At 36.4% G+C, this 16,288-nt stretch overlaps 1 protein-coding gene across 1 annotated transcript in view; it reads left to right on the top strand.

The window, feature by feature from the left end:
* THSD7A (thrombospondin type 1 domain containing 7A) overlaps nucleotides 1-16,288 on the top strand; it is a 267,166-nt gene that overhangs the window by 201,961 nt on the left and 48,917 nt on the right. The window contains exons 11-14 of the mRNA XM_030264733.4: nucleotides 3,379-3,613; nucleotides 6,603-6,718; nucleotides 8,879-9,011; nucleotides 10,909-11,012. Coding sequence (XP_030120593.3) covers nucleotides 3,379-3,613; nucleotides 6,603-6,718; nucleotides 8,879-9,011; nucleotides 10,909-11,012 — 588 coding nt within the window. The remainder of the gene's footprint in view (nucleotides 1-3,378; nucleotides 3,614-6,602; nucleotides 6,719-8,878; nucleotides 9,012-10,908; nucleotides 11,013-16,288) is intronic.

Genomic DNA, 16,288 nt, shown 5'->3' with positions numbered 1-16,288 from the left:
ACAACCTGAATTTTCAGGCAAGATTTAATAAGTAACCTGACACCTGTGTAAGAAAGGTGAGCCAGGGCAGGGTATGTTACTGTGCTTATTTGCTCAGGAGCCCATCAACTCAGATTGCTGAGTGTAGTAAGGGGTCAGGGGTTCATACTCTATCCTGGAAAAGGCTTTAGGACAGACCTCACATTTACCATGAGTCCACTCTGCATCCTGACCTGTTGTGTATTTCAGACAGGTCTGCTTGGTTTGTGAAACTGATATAAACCAGGGGAGGAAGCATCAATGTTTGCTGAGCAGGAGCAGTCTTGGTTCTGACTGTGTCTGTCTTCAGGAAGTGCAGCTGCCTTGAAAACTGCCTACCTCCTGCCTACAGCAAAGAAATGAGTAACACCCATTTCACTCACTAGAATACAAGAGGCACTTCAGTCACATCTGTTTTCTCAAACTTAAAGATTATTCCAGCTGTTTTGAAATGCATTTATAAAACTATATGCATTTGCAAAAAGAAGTGATATCAAAATGATTATTAAAATTATCCTAAATGCTTTAAATAAATGTTTAACTTTTTGAAATTTGAAAGTCATCAAGTCAACGTCACAAAAAAATATTTATAAAATCCTATAATTGAATATCCTAGAGCAAGGTGTCTTACCCATTAGCAGCTCCAACCCAGGCAGAAAAGCAATCTAAGTGTATGACAATTCTGTCAGCTATTTTATGAGCAATATGCAAGTCCCTCTGCAAAGCTAGTCTTTCCCTTCCAAGTCTGCTCTGCTTAAAAATCCAAACCCAAAACTAAATGCTTCAGCTCCAACTGGTTTTTGTATCCTTGAAATTATTATATTTAGTACTGCCAAGCAGGTATGTTATTTACTGTCATGTGCTCATTTATTATTAAAGGATGTGTTTATTATTGTATGTTCCTTTTCCCTATATTCTGATGAATTCAAATGTCTATTTTATTTTTTTTTCTGTGATACTCATTAAATTTTACGTTCCTGTCAAACCTGTCCTCTACTGGGGATAGGCTCATAAAGTTGTTACCCCAACACAGATGTTGTAAAGGGCATCTCTAACTGCCAGTTTTCCAACCCATTCTGCATTTTCTCTACCTGCTTAAATTGAAGGAATCTCAAGAGGCTGCTGTTTTCCTGGACAGAATGGCACATTTATTTTTATTTTAGTAGTATTATTTCCATATTTTGTTCAGTCTTTGCATGTTTTTTAACTCCTGATTTAATCTGAACAGAACTGGATTCCCACTGAGCTGCAGACACTCATGCCCCAATGTTTTTCATTTACAAGTCAGTGTCAATCTCTATTTTTCTCTGAATATATATTCTTGCATAGCTGTCGAAACTGAACCCAAGTTGTCACTTTATTCTCAAATCTCTTAGGAACTGGTGCCTGTGGTGTTCAATTCTGGCAAAATATTTTTTCCCACACATGCAGCCTTTAATTTTTGAATTTCATGAAATATTTCCCTTGTGTTTTCTCTTGAGCTAACATCAGTATACTTAATTTATTAACCTTCCCTATATCGCCTAAATTTTCCTTATTGAACCCTTTTAATGGAGGAACATGTCTAGACTTCTCACACATGGATCAATTTTCTCTTCCACGACAAATAATTTGTGATTTTATTATTTTTTCCTCTTCAAAATGCACTCACTTTTCTAATTTGGTTGCTTATATTCCTATCTTCTGCTGTTATTGATTTTTTTTTTCTTGATGGCTGATGATTAGATAACTTTATGACACTTATTACATAATCATGATTTTATTTTACCATTTTTTTTTAATTTTCCTCTTTTACGAAAACACATCTGGCATTTTGTTTTTATGCTCTGCACATTGACATATATTTTAAGCAATTCTGATAGACTTGAGTTGCATCCATTTTGAACCAAAAAACCAATTCAAATTATTTAATTAGATTCACATACTTGTAGGTTTTTCTAATCCCCCTTTGCAAAATTTAAGATTAGCTAGTCTGTGGCATGACGTCTCAACTAATATGATATTTCCTTTTGCTTGGTTAAATCAATATTTATAGGAAAAAAAGCCAGAAATTAAAAATATTCCTAGAGAAATAAATCAAGAATTATGATTTTATCTTGTCTTTTCATTAGAATGAACCTTTTCTCATGTTAGCTGCAGATCTAGACCATGCAGAACAACTTGGGGTATAAAGTATTTTTATACTGGTAACTTGACCTTCTTGTATTGGAGTATTTGAAGCATCCATTGTTTCTTTGATTACATTTACTTTTTTTGTTTAATTTCAACAGTGATTGGTTAAAACCCCTTCCCTCCCTCACATCTATAGAGCAGACAGTCAACCTGAAATTCAGTGGGTATAAATAATATACTCTACAATATGGTGGGAGCATTTTAGAGAAAAGTCATATGGATCATCAGCATTAACTAATAAAGAGCTTCTCTTTCAATTGTCTTTCTTAATTTTCTTGTCTTTTAGGAGAGGCTAAAATGTTGCTTAGATTTTAGCCTGCCTTTCCATCAGTTGGAGATAGGAGTGCCATTGTTTGTTTAGGCCGGAACCTTACACCTAGGTTCTGTGTGTCTAGTAACAGCAGATATTCAGCGGGTGTGATGTCTGCTCACAGGGCTGGACATCGAATAGCCTGTGATCACCTCTGGTAGGAAAGACCACTTTATTTCTCCTGGAGGACTGGGAGGCTGAAGAAGGTTTGAAGTGCTTGAATACAATGAACTGAACATACTATCAAAGAAACCAAACACAACAAAGACAGCATTGTCTGAGCCTTTCTTCACAATCATTGACACTTGATTGCATTTTAATGTTAACCTGCAATAGGCTTTGTTATCTTATTCTGGGTCTGGAATTGCCAGCTGTGCCATCCTCTTTGGTTTACATAATATGGATAAACATGCACTGGGAGCTAGGACAAGAGCTCCAAAAATCTTTTAAATTCATCTGTGAATTAGACATAAACAGTGGTCTTTACACATGTATAATTAGAATAATTAACCATTTCTTCTGTTCACAGCTTTCATGTGATCTCTTGCAGTCTCTTCTAGAGAACCCTGAAATAAGGCGGCTAGATCACTCCAAGCACATTAGTGTTATAGAAGTTATGATTATTTAGTTATCCTTTTGGTACAGACTTAAATACTGTCCACGAACAGTCTGTTCCGTGTGGCCAGTTGACTGAAATTTGTCAAAGTCAATATTGGGCATATGAAGAGGAGGAAAAGGGAACAGCATTTCTCTCATGTAAACAAACTGATAATATATAACTTAGAAAATTCCAGAGTGGGTTTGTGGCATGTGTTATTTTAAATACAAATTGTATCTCCTTCCAGTGAAGGATCTTTTGCCCTCTTTTATTGTTCCAGGAGGAGTACAGTGCCCGAACAGCAGTGCCCTCCAGGAAACACGCAGCTGCAATGAGCACTCTTGCACTGTGTATCACTGGCAGACTGGCCCATGGGGACAGTGCGTAGAGGACACGTCTGTCTCTGCTTTCAACTCCTCTGCCAGCTGGAACGGGGAGGCCACCTGTTCCGTGGGGATGCAGACAAGAAAGGTCATCTGTGTGAGAGTCAACGTGGGACAAGTAGGCCCAAAAAAGTAAAAATCTTTAAAAGTATCTTCATGCTGTAATTATGCTTGGATTTTACTGCTTTATGTTTTTATCACCAATGATACTTTTTGCCTTTACTGCTTGCAAAGGCAAAAAGACCCTCTTCTAGCTGTTCTCATGAGGGGACATTTCATCTTCTAAAAATACAAAACTGGCACAACAGCAAGACTAGATAATACCTTTTTCAGCATGGATTTTAATGGGTGATATTTATGGTGGTGGTTCTGCTGACAGCTGAATAAATCCAGTTGGCTCCTTACCACCATCAGGTTGAGTCACAATAAAATTCTTGGAGTATGTGTGTGAAATGCAGAGCAGCACCATTTCCAAGATCCTTGTGTTGCCTCCAAACAAGAAACACACTGTATGGATTAGTGCAGTTCCACTCAAAAATAGGATATGACTCTAAATACACTAAAGCCCTTCTCAGAACCAGACCAAAGAGCTGTAGCACAGTGGGAAATGGCATGACATTAATTTGAAACCTTAGTTTGACAAAATTTGTGATTTTTTTTTTTCCCATTTATGTGTTTTTTTTTAAGTTATTCCTTTGGCCCAATGATTTAGTTTTACAATTTAATGTGTTACCAGGGTTAAATACAGATTAGCTGCTAGTAAAATGCATTTGATTATATCTTTGTAGGGATTTGCAGTCTGTAAATATATCCCACTCAAAACAGATTCAGAACTCTAAGAACTGGTATCAGAGGTCATTTAGAAAGTTCATGAGGCAGCTATTTTCACACGAAATATTTAGTTGGTGCCTGCCATTTGCTGTATTATTCTGCTGTAGATTTAAGACTAATTTACTTTAAATGGAAAAGTGGGGAGTAATGCCTGCACATTCAGTAATCTAAATTGTTGTGTATCTGTATTAATTTGCTGTTCTTTTTAGTCATGATAGAATTATCTTTTGTTCGGTACATTTACATTAAAAACCCCACAAACGTCTAATGATTTATCATCCTTTTAAAATCTAGTGTAAATGCCTCTACCTTTGATTTGATATTAAATTCTGGGAGGAGGACTGTTTTATTCTTTCATAAATGAATCATGTGAAATGAAAAAAGGGCTTGTTTGTTCCTTCAAATTTTCACATCAAAGTCACTGAATCATTTTTAAAGACCCAGACATTTAACATGAAAATGTAAATAGGAACCTTGTTTTAAACTGCCCTTAATAAAAAGGATTACTGTGGTATGATACAATCAATATTATTGGCCTTATCTGCTTCACAAGTTACAGACTCCAGCATGTATCTTTTTTGTTTAATTTGACCTTGAATAAGGACTGAAAAAAAAATCAATACTTTGCTTTAAGCCATATATAGTAAATACAAACAATATAAAGCATAGAAATGGTGTTCTAATTGAACTAATTGCCTTGCCTAAGTATCTGAAGAGCAATTGTAGTGGTTAGCACTCCTGAAAGATGAAGCTCTCTGTGAAATGGTGAATGTGTATATTTCAGATTGTTTTGTATGCTTATAATTTCTCCTGTTTTTAAAGAGAAAAGCCATTAGCAAGCCAATGTTCAATGCTTTTCAGAAACATTTTTTAATTTTTATCTAAAAGATTATTTCTGACAAAATCGTCAATATATGTGATTGGAAGAAGAGGTTTTGTAAAAGTGCATCTGACCATATCTAAATACACCGTTGCATATAGAATCTGATTTTATGGATCACATAGAAGTACAAGGCACAAGTTGACTTAAAATTGTAGAGAGAACTTACAGAGAGGTGATGGAAATTTGCGTTGCTGAAGGTGTATTATTTCATGTTTTTTCACATTGGTGGGAGGGGAAAAAAGAGAAAGGAAGGAGATTCCATTTTAAGAGGGCACCAAGGAATTGGTGCTTATTCATGATAAATGACTATGTACTGAGAAGAATATGTCAATTGACACGAAAATGCAGAGACTACTGATGGAAAGCATGTGCAAACATTATTGTTGAAAAGTACCTCCCTGTAAAACTGCAAATCAGCTTTTGTACTACTCACATTGCCCAGGCATAGTTCTCTGCTGACCATGGAGACCAGATTTTCCTGATAGTTTGCCATTGGACTTGCCTCTCTTACCTCTCTGGTCCTAGTTGCCTTGCACTGAAAGGAGGAAAAGCTAGTCATAGTAATGTTTTTCTGTAATGTTCCAAAAGTTTTAAACATGGATGTGATGTTTTTCTTACATCTTTACATACTCTTCAGACAGTCTGCAGTCTGTATCTTTTTGGAGCAATATAAATTTTGAAATTATTTCAAATTTTGAAATTATTTCAAATATTTTCAGTACTTCTGTGAGAGTTATTGTATCACAAACAAGTATTGTGGCATAGAGAGTTGTTTTCCTTTCATGAAAAAAGACAGAATCCCCACAGAATGACAAAAATGACCTGGGTAATGAGTTCCATATGTGGCAGTCTAATAATCCTTTTTATATGCTGATCAAGCCTCTTCCTAAAACAAGTAAGGTTTTCTGCCTTTTCTGACACTCTTTCTCAGTCTCATTGATCTGGCAATTTTAAATCCTTTTCTGGTTTTCCTAATAATCACAGCCAGCTTATATCTATTTGTTACTGGGTTAGCAGTGTTATTTATTTAAAATATGCCTCCTTCCAAAGTTTTTATTTCTGATAAAGTGATGAGACCTGAAAATGTATTTTACTAAGTTAAATGACATGGCTTTTCTTCATAATTATGTGAAAGCTTGAAAATAGCCCTGAAACGACAGTCTAGCATGGTGAGTGAGGGATGATGATTATTTAAATCCTGAGGCACAAAATACACCAGATTTGGCTTACTTTCACCACATGTATTTAATTGCTATTAGTTTTTATATCTGTGCTCCATCCTGGTGAATTCTGGGCAGCAAGCACTGTCCTCATGTTCCTGCAGGCGTTGAATACCTCACACGAGTCACTACTTCATTGCAGAATCATTGTTCATTTGACAATGCTTCTTTGTAATTTTTTTGTTAGATGCCCTGAAAGTCTTCGACCTGAAACTGTGAGACCTTGTCTGCTTCCCTGTAGGAAGGACTGCATTGTGACTCCATTCAGTGACTGGACACCATGTCCTTCTTCATGTCAAGAAGGTAATTTTATCCATTGCATGCTAATAAATTTTAAGATTATAAAAGATGGGGAGTCAATTTCTTTTGGCAGAATGCTTATACATGTCTCTTTCTGACAGAGGACATGTAATACCTGGTACACTGGGATGACATAGAATTTTTGCTGAAACGAGCAGTTATTTCTATCCATTTTTTATATGCATCTGTTTGGATCTTTTTCACACATTTTGCCCAATCTTACAAATTACCATTTGCATCTTACACTGATAAAGAGATAACTAGTTACAGGGTAGACACACAGTTCTTATCATCAACCTATCATCTCAACATCAATACTTATACAGTGTTAGCATTTTAATTGTCAGATTATAAAATGGACAGATTTTGGGTTTGGAAATACCTAAGTCTGTGCTTTTTGCTTATCAGAAAAACATGAGTCTTTATATAATAGGAGATAAATAGATATGCAGTTGTATGTAATTTTGTCTGGCTGCTTCTACTCCAAGGAGTATTGAAGGAGAGTTAATAAAAATCAACAGACTTTACATGGATGTGAATGGTCTGATTTAAACATAAAATCCAACACCATTTTAATACACTAGGCAAAGCTCTTTAAAACAGTGCTGGTCTGACCTGAATTTTTATTACAATGAAATCACACATGAAGTTAGTGTGATGGCAGGCTTAATATTAGCAACATTTTATGGTTTTTTTCTCCTCTTAAGCTTAACATGAGGCATTTTTCTAATATGTACTATTACAGACAGACTCTGTAATACCCCCTCTTCCATAGGGTGCTAATCCCTTTGTGGGACATGGTGATTACTCACAGCTACTCTCAGAATGTAAAAGAGAGTGTTACATCAAACATACAGACTTGGGCTGTCACAGACAATTCTTTACGCTTGGTAAAGGACACCAGCATAGAGGCATTTTTGCAGTAATACCTATTAGTGTTTAATGCATTCTAACAAATGAAAAAATGGTTAAGAAGACTAAATTCATTACCTTTGAAAAAGCGTAGGGAATTGAATCTATGAAATAGATATTATTTATTATATATGTGTTGTTGCAATATTAATTGTTCTTTCTGAAATATTTTTGTTGGAGATCATACCAGGCAAGAATGCCATAGTTTTCTGTTTCCATTTCTGTGGGTTTTAAGGAAGTTCTTGATGCAACGAGCATATTTTCCTGAATATTCACCACAAACTATTGTATAGGCTTCTATAAAACAGTATATTTGTGAACTACAGGTGTTTTGTCTATTCAGTGAGCCAAACTCTCTTTATACTACAAAACTAATTTTTATTTCATGGGGTTTACCCATTTGTGCCAGCAAGCAGGTCAGTAGTTTTGCTGGGCTGTATGTCTGTCTTGACCCTTGTGCCAGCTCCTGGCATCTCCTGGAGCTGTTTGACTCAGGAGTGAAGGGTTTCCTCTGTGCTGAAGAGTGGCCAGGTGGTGGAGAGCCACCGCCGGGATTCTCCTACTGCTCTCTCCTAATTACAATTGCTTGGCTGTGCTCCAGCACGCTTCTGTGATCAGACAAGCTGCAGCTGCTGTAATAACCCACCCAAAGCTGATATCAGCCCAGTCAGCCAAATATCTGCTCTACTGCTCTCTGTGAAAAAAAATAAAAACCCTCCAAGACTTTGACCTAACGTAGGCATTGCTGTGTAACTAATACAGATCTGTAGCTTTTCTCTTAATTTTCTGCCTGAAGAACTGATACCTGAAGATGACTAAAATCAAAATTCCTACACTGTTTATCATTAATAATGGATGACCATAATAATTAAAAACTGCAAACTGTGAAGGAATTCTAGAGTGGAATTTTTGTTTATAGTTTTACATGCAAATGTTTAGGGCAAGCTTACACCTTCAAACTGTAAAGTGTAACAGCAAACTGAGCTGGTTTGATTTTTGTTCTCTTGAACTGTTTATTCATTTCAGCTGTCTGCTCATTTGTTCATTGTTACTGGTATTGCTTTCTGTTTGATTCCGCTTTCTGGCATTGAGAAGAAATTGAAGTGTTTTTTCTATTAGGCCTAATTTTTCTGCTTATGGGCAAAATAGCATGTCAATATTATGGCAATTGGTTCAAAAACCTTGTTTTCACCCTAATTACTTTCAACTCTAAGTATCAGCAGCAGAAACCAGCTATTCTACTCTTTGCAGGGGGTGTTACAGTCAGGAAGCAGTCCCGTCACCGAGTCATCATCCAGCTCCCTGCCAATGGTGGTCGGGAGTGCCCAGACTCTTTGTTTGAGGAAAGAGAGTGTGAAGCTTCTCCTGTCTGTCATAGCTACAGGTATGTGAGACAATCAACCAGAAACAGCTCAGACATGATTTTTAAACTTGTACTACCTCTAGAGCTTGCTGAATTCCATTACTTAGCAGTAGTTGCTTTTCTAACATGCACTATTTAGAAAAATAGGATACACACAAGGTTTCACATCAGATACGTAGACTCAGTTGGGCCATAGGGAATCACTGGCTCATTTTGTTCCAGCTCCTTTGAAAGAACATTGCAAGAACTAAGAATTACTCCAGAATAAATTTTTCCTAGAAACTATTTTGACATTCTAAACATGTAAAACAAACCTTTCTAAAATATCCAAAATGCTGAACTTCAAGCTTCTATATTTAGAATAGGAGAGCTGATTTCTGGTACTGCACTTTTCAGCCTACCATAGCCTTCTTTTTTCTATCCCTGTAAGCCCTGAGACAGTCCAGAGCTGAAGATATCCCCCATATGTCCTGTGTCCTCTGCATTGCCCTCATCTTCACCACAGAATGTTGAGGACTTTTCCCAGAAGGTGGAACAATTTTTGCTTAAGAAAATGTTTGGGTGGTTCTGTAATATCTATCTGAGTGTGTGGGAAGGTCTAGACATACAACAAGATTTTACTGTTGATGGAGACCAAATTTAGAATATTCTGATGCCGTTAGTTAGATTTACTTGACAAAATAATAAAAAATGGGTTTTTTAATGGATAATAACTCCCATGAAACTACTATCTGTTGCAGATGTACAAATAGAATTTAAGCTTAATTTAATAAAAGAAATTGAGGTTAAAGAAATGTGTTGCTTTCATCATCTCATAAGAATTATAATTGCAAAATCATTAGGAGATCACACACTATGCAACTAAAAGATATGAAAAGATTGAAAAGAGCACTGGGAAGCTACCAAAATCAGTACTCTAAACACCAGAGAAATATAGCTCAAAAACTTTTTATAGTCAAAATGAGAGTCTGAGTTTTATCTTTTAAAATGCTGGCTGTTCCTCATCTCTTTAGTATGTTCAGTATCTAAGATAGCTGATAATGTGCAGAGCATAAGAAAGAAGAGTTGCTAGAGTGGTAGATGAGGTCATTTATATTTCATGACATGAACTAATACCAAACACATGTTCCATGTATATCCTTTAGCATCTTTCTGACCTGCACACATGCTGTGACAGATGGACTCATGCACTCAGCTGGCTCATGGCTTAGTTGGTTGCTGTCCCATAGAGGCAGGTTGCAATGAAACTCGAGGTGCAAAGCCATTGAGATAGTTTAAAACATGCAAGCTGCTGATGGCAGCAGAGTTGTGACAACAAACAGACTTGCCTGGATTTTTTATATTTAAGGGCTGGGGTATTTTTCAGCGCTAGCAAGGAACTTTGTAAAAAAAGTATAAACTGCTGTTTATATTAACGATATAATAATTTAAGCAGCACAATATTAATTTGTTATTGACGTTTTTTTGCAAGTTCTTTTTGTTTGTGTTCTATTTTTTGATATGGTGGACCCAGTGTTGGTTTTGTTAGCTGGCTCCACATTTGTAAGGTGCTGCCACTCAGCAGCCCAAGATCCCAGGAATTTCCTGAGGCACCCTTGCAATCACTCAAGCCCACTGTCCTGATTCTTTCTGCAGCTACCTTTCCTTTCTGTTTCTTATTTCTCCTTTTTTCTTTCTACCTTTGCTTCCTGCTTTCTTCCATGTGTTCTTAGTGGTCTCATCCTCAAAGAAGAAAAAAAAAGTTAACAGAATAAGGATAAATTTATGGTACTGTTACTGTTTTTTTTGTGAATTGCCTGCGAGCAGTTAGTAAAAATAAGCAACAGCTTATGGTGGTTTATAACACTATCTAGCACTTGTGCTGCCTGAGGTTTGATAGCTCCAAGGTTTAGATGGATTGATTTCTCTCTCATTTCAGGTGGAAGACACACAAATGGCGCAGGTGCCAGCTGGTACCATGGTACGTACGCCAAGACAGTCCGGGAGCACAGGAGACCTGTGGACCTGGGCTACAAGCAAGAGGTTAGACCCTTTGTTTCTGTCATTTATTCCTCAGAAATCTATAGATGCACTGGTGTGGGAAATGCCTTACATTTTAGACCTTGTAACGTAACATTAATTTAATCTATCTTTATGTGCATCAGCAAAGGAAAATACTGAAAGTGCTCAGGGCCATGTCTCAGTATGTTTGGAGTCTCTGCCAGCGTGGAGACTCTTCTGGCACTTGTTCCCTGATGCAATGTGTGTGTGTGACCCATTATCCTTTCACTGCATATCTCCGAGATTATTTTGGCTATTTCTTCTCTATGCTCTCAAATTAAGGTAGTTACAGAGAGCAATGGGAGCATGAGAGATTCAAGACTTTAGATTTACACTTTAAAGCTCAGTGCCAGCCCATTTCTCCAGGTTGTCAAGGTCCTTTGAATGGCAGTCCTTCCAGGTAGGTACTGACTGCTAAAACTGTCATTGTCCTCAAACTTGCTGAGCATGCTTTCTGTACAGGTTGTTAAAGAGACTAAACAGAACTGTGCCTGGAATTAACCACTGTGATGAAACAATCTTAACCAGCTGCTGGTTCAACTTCTAAGCCACTGACCTTTTGAGTCCAATGATCCAGATACTTTTTGCACCGTTGCCGTTATATAGCAAATAATTTTGAAATCCAAATCCAGCTTTACTGTCACCTGTCTTCATAGAGAATTTTGTGGCTTTAACAGAATTGTATATTTGGGACTCTGTTTAGTACAGCCAGGATAAGGGCTTTTTTAGGTGCATTAAATACATTCGGTAGGAAAATAAATGCAGTTCCTATTTATTGTCTTATAGTAATTGAATTGTTTTGAACTACTGGTCAACCTTGAATTCCAGGAAGGCTTTTCTCCTTTGTTGTTTCTGAGTGCGAACTTCTATTTGTTAAAGCAGTATTGGCTCAGCAGATTGTACCATTGCCGAGGAAGGACATTGCTAACTGCAGAAGTGAACTGTTCAGGTCATTAACTTCCTAGTAGTATTAAAGGAGGTCATGGTGTACTTAAAAAGTTATGGAGTAAATCTTAAGCTAGTAGCTCCTACCACTTACTCAGAAAGTGTCACAGGAGATCAATTTAGAGCTTACCACAAAATGAAACCTTAAGGCATTGCCTGCTAATACAAAAGGCTTCTGGCTGTGGTAATTATTTCAAAGGTCTATCACAATGGAATCTATTTCTAGCAGCTCTGGAGGATACATTCAGATTGCACACTGAGAAAATAAGATTTCTGTCTTTGATGGTAGGAATTCAAATAGTAAAAAGTGCTGTCGTCTGTGCTTGTGTGGTTGTACCTAAATCCCTTGACTTTGTCTCAAAGTCAGTTATTAAAGAAAGATAGTTAATAATAGTGCATGCAGATTGGATTTTATTATTCTTTTGTGTCATGAGAGTTTCTTTATATTTTCTAAAATGTAATTCCAATCACGTACAGGGCACACATATATAGAATAATACATGATTTTGAAATTAATGGCCATGTAGTTTTCAAATCTGTTACAACAGACTGGCAGAATTTCCCTTTGGTACTACAGAGTTCGATCTTGTGAAAGGTGATGTATTCAAGCAGTAATCTTGTTCCCACAAGCAGATAAAATGCAAGTAGCTCTCCAGTGTAATGTGGTCAAGTGGTAGGATGAGTAATCCTTAATTAGGAACCCCTGGAGCATCTAAGTCTAAAGAAAGCTGATGGTTTTGATAGAATTCTGTAAATGTTTCTGAGATTGATTGTTAGAAAGGAAAATTTTTGTTTACTTCTGCTTTTTGTCAGGTCTATCCCATTTATAAATTCCATTGTATAATTCAGAGAGCAAATTATTCAAGTTGGAATACAGAAGTTTATTTGTACCTCAGTCCAGATATCAAAATAGGAATCTAAATGTTGTTCAGGCTGCTGCAGTGGTGAAAGTTATAGGCATTAAAGACAGAGGGATTTTGGCCAATATTTTTTCCCATTTATACAAGTGATGTAAATTAACATTTAATGTAAGTTTCCAACTCAGGTTTATTATCATGTCTCAGTGTTGTAATACCTCACAATGTGTTGACCATATCTTTTATACTCAATAATGGAAACTGATAATTTGTGGGAGCTAAACACAGTAGTACAGCTTTTCCTTGGATTGACAGAAGTAAAATATTTTCCCTTTACAATGAATATGACTTAGAAGTACAAAATGAATTTTTGCACAAAAGTAAATTTCACTTTGGAAAACACACTTCCCTAAGTTTAGAGAATATCAGCTAAAGTTTTTTTACTTCACACTTCAGAAAAATGCATTTTGAACATGAATAATGTGTTTTATTTGATAATATAATTTATCTCCTACACAGGGCATCAGTTCCTTATCCCCTCTTTCAATTTCTGCCATCAAAATAGCCATGTGTGAATTTTAAGTGATTCACATTATTTTGTTTGACCCCCTGCACAAGAGTTGATTTCATGTGAGGTGCTCACTGAAGGGAGGCTGACCTGAAAGCAAACATCTGAAACATCTGCCTGACTGAGCTGTGCACTGGACAGTATTAGAGAGATTTCACCAGTTCCTGAAGGAAGACTCCAGAAGAGGCTTTATCTCTTCTCCCTGTTAATTCTTGGTTCCCATCTGCACACTTGGCTACTCTTAAATAAAATTTCTACAGGCTGTGGAAATCTTTGCACAATAATATGTCACTAAAAAATTCTGTACTATAAATAATTTCTCTAATGGCTGTTTTGTGATGTAGAAACAGAAATGACTGAGCTACTACTGCACAACTCCTTTTAATCACCCCAAAATCACAAAATGCTAAACACTGAAATATGAAATCCATTTGGTATAACATTTAGGTGCTGTATTTATGGTTGCTATTGTAATACAGATATTTTGATCAGTACATTTAACTGTTGGTGAATTCTGTACAAATATTGACCAACTGTGAAAATTGTTGACATACTAGCATTTCTTTTCCAGTCCAGAAAATGTTCTCTTTCAAGTTTCTGGTGCTCATGCATGCAGAAATCACACATTGATCCATCTGTTTGTGCCAATTTACTTTTGATGACAAAGTGAAACAATCTTTTAGAAGTAATCTCTACCATTTGGTTTCCTGTGCACTGCCCTTTTGTTTTTTGTTAATACTCAGTAGAGCAAGTAATTCCATTCTTCTTTGTGGAAAGAGTTCTGAGTTCCTCTTTTTCAGTGCAAGGGGATGTTGCCATTGCTATCAGCTTGTCCTTATTCTGATCTGATTGCCCACACACAAACACTGTAACATATAGATTATCAGCAAATGTGTTAAATGAGAAAGTATAGGAATGTAGAACAGGGAAAAGGTACATCTAGCCATGTATTCATTAGCAGTTTATTTTGAACAAAATAGTCTGTTACTGTTAATGTTTTAGTTAGAAAGATAATTAGATCTGAATGAAAAACTCAAAGTTAGAAATCATTAAAAATTACTGGTTAGGTGTCTGTCTGATCTTAGGAGTCTGCAAGTAACTAGAACATATGTATGCCTTGCTCTATATCACAGCTTTACTATTTACACTTCCATTCTTCAGCTTTTTTTTATCACATTTCATCCTTCTTGGCAAAATAGATACTTGGGTGAATCATATAGTTTAGAATTGTGATTCATTGTTAAAGACAGCTTTGTTTCTCTCTGTCTTGTATAATGAAGGTTTTGTTACAAATCATGTCAAGTTAAATGAATGTCGTAAAACTGTAACTTGGGTCAATGCCGAGGAAAGAGAATAAAAGAGCTTGTTGGTTTCTGGGTTTTGTTTTTAAAAAAAGATTTTCTCTAGAAAAAAATTTTTTAATAAGTGTTTGTTAGCTATTCATGCAAATAATGGGCAAGTATTTATGTCTAATCCTAAGCACAGTAAATAGCATTTAATACTGTGCAGCAAATTCATTGCTATAATAATGAACTTTATTTGAAGAAGGTTGGTGGTCATGACAATTGTACTGAATTCCTATGATAATGAAAATCTGAACTTGAACCACTGATAAAATGTCTTTAGGCAGTGGGTAAGCAGAGCAGGAATGTATTGCAGAACTGAAGGAACTTAAGACTTCTGTCTTTTGTTCAAAACCCTCAAGATGAGATGATATGTGTGCATCAGCAAGAAGTTTGAAATTTCCTTTTGACCCTGCCCAACAATAAAAAGGAAATACAGAGAAAAGCCATATTTGACTGCAACAAAATTTATGTATGTTTTCATAACCTGTTTCTCAACTAACAAAATCATTTGATCAGATATATTGATGTGTCATCTGAAATCCAGGAGAGAGAGGTACAGTAGTGGCAAATACAAAATGCATCCCCCCAGCCCACCACAAGAAAATAAATTTAAAAAAAAAACAAAAACAAAACCAAAAACAAACCCAAAAAAAAAACCCCCCCAAAAAAAAACAGCCAAAAACTAGACAAGAGAATAAATTCTTAGTAAAGTCTGAAATTATGAACAACTTAGGCAGGTATGTGTTATGTTCCGCTCATATCTTAAATCTGTGTTAAATGACTCATGAAGGAACCTAGAAATACAGCTCAAAATCCTTTTGAATTGTATGGGAAGACCTAAGAAAGTTAATAAAACTTGTTTTGCAGTTGCTCCTGCAAACATAAGTAGGGCTTGTTGGGCTGCATCCCAATGGTAATGAAGAAGACATGTAGCAGATGAGAAGCTTGAGTGCCCAATCTTCAATAACTGAATCACATCATGATGTATATGGATGGATGCACATGGTAAGAACCATGCCAGTAACAAAAAAGAGATTTGCAGAAGGATGCACAGCCTGCAGTCCTTGCCACCATGAATCTTCCTCAGAGTTTTGTGGGAGGAATGGGATGAAAATTGTGAAATATGTCAGCTTATTCTGTAATAGCAAGAGGAAGGTTATTTGTAAATTTAAACAGAAGTTAAAGTAATCTGGCTGTCAGAGAAAATACCTGAATAGCTGTGCTTTATGTCACTGGGAATTGGCCTTTATTAAAGACCTGGTCTTGACCTCTCACTAGTCTTCATTCACAGAGTGTTTGTAGTTATTTGAAAGACAGAGGAATGGGAGGAAGCATCCGGGATGACCATGGACACACAGAGAGGCCCTGCAGGCTTGTTAGAGCCATGGGGAGGCTCAAAGGCAGAACCAGTGGTCAAAATCTCTTTTCTCACTCCTTAACTAAACAAGGACAGCAGCCTGCAGGGTGTTACATGCCCTTATTGAAAGCACAGGAAAGAAGTGAAAATCATGGAGTGCTGCTCTTCGTGGAGCTATAAACTAC

The sequence above is a fragment of the Taeniopygia guttata genome, chromosome 2 (assembly GCF_048771995.1).
Source record: "Taeniopygia guttata chromosome 2, bTaeGut7.mat, whole genome shotgun sequence".
NCBI lineage: Eukaryota > Metazoa > Chordata > Aves > Passeriformes > Estrildidae > Taeniopygia > Taeniopygia guttata.
The sequence above is the reverse complement of the archived record's forward strand: the minus strand, read 5'-3'. Positions and strand labels throughout refer to the sequence as shown.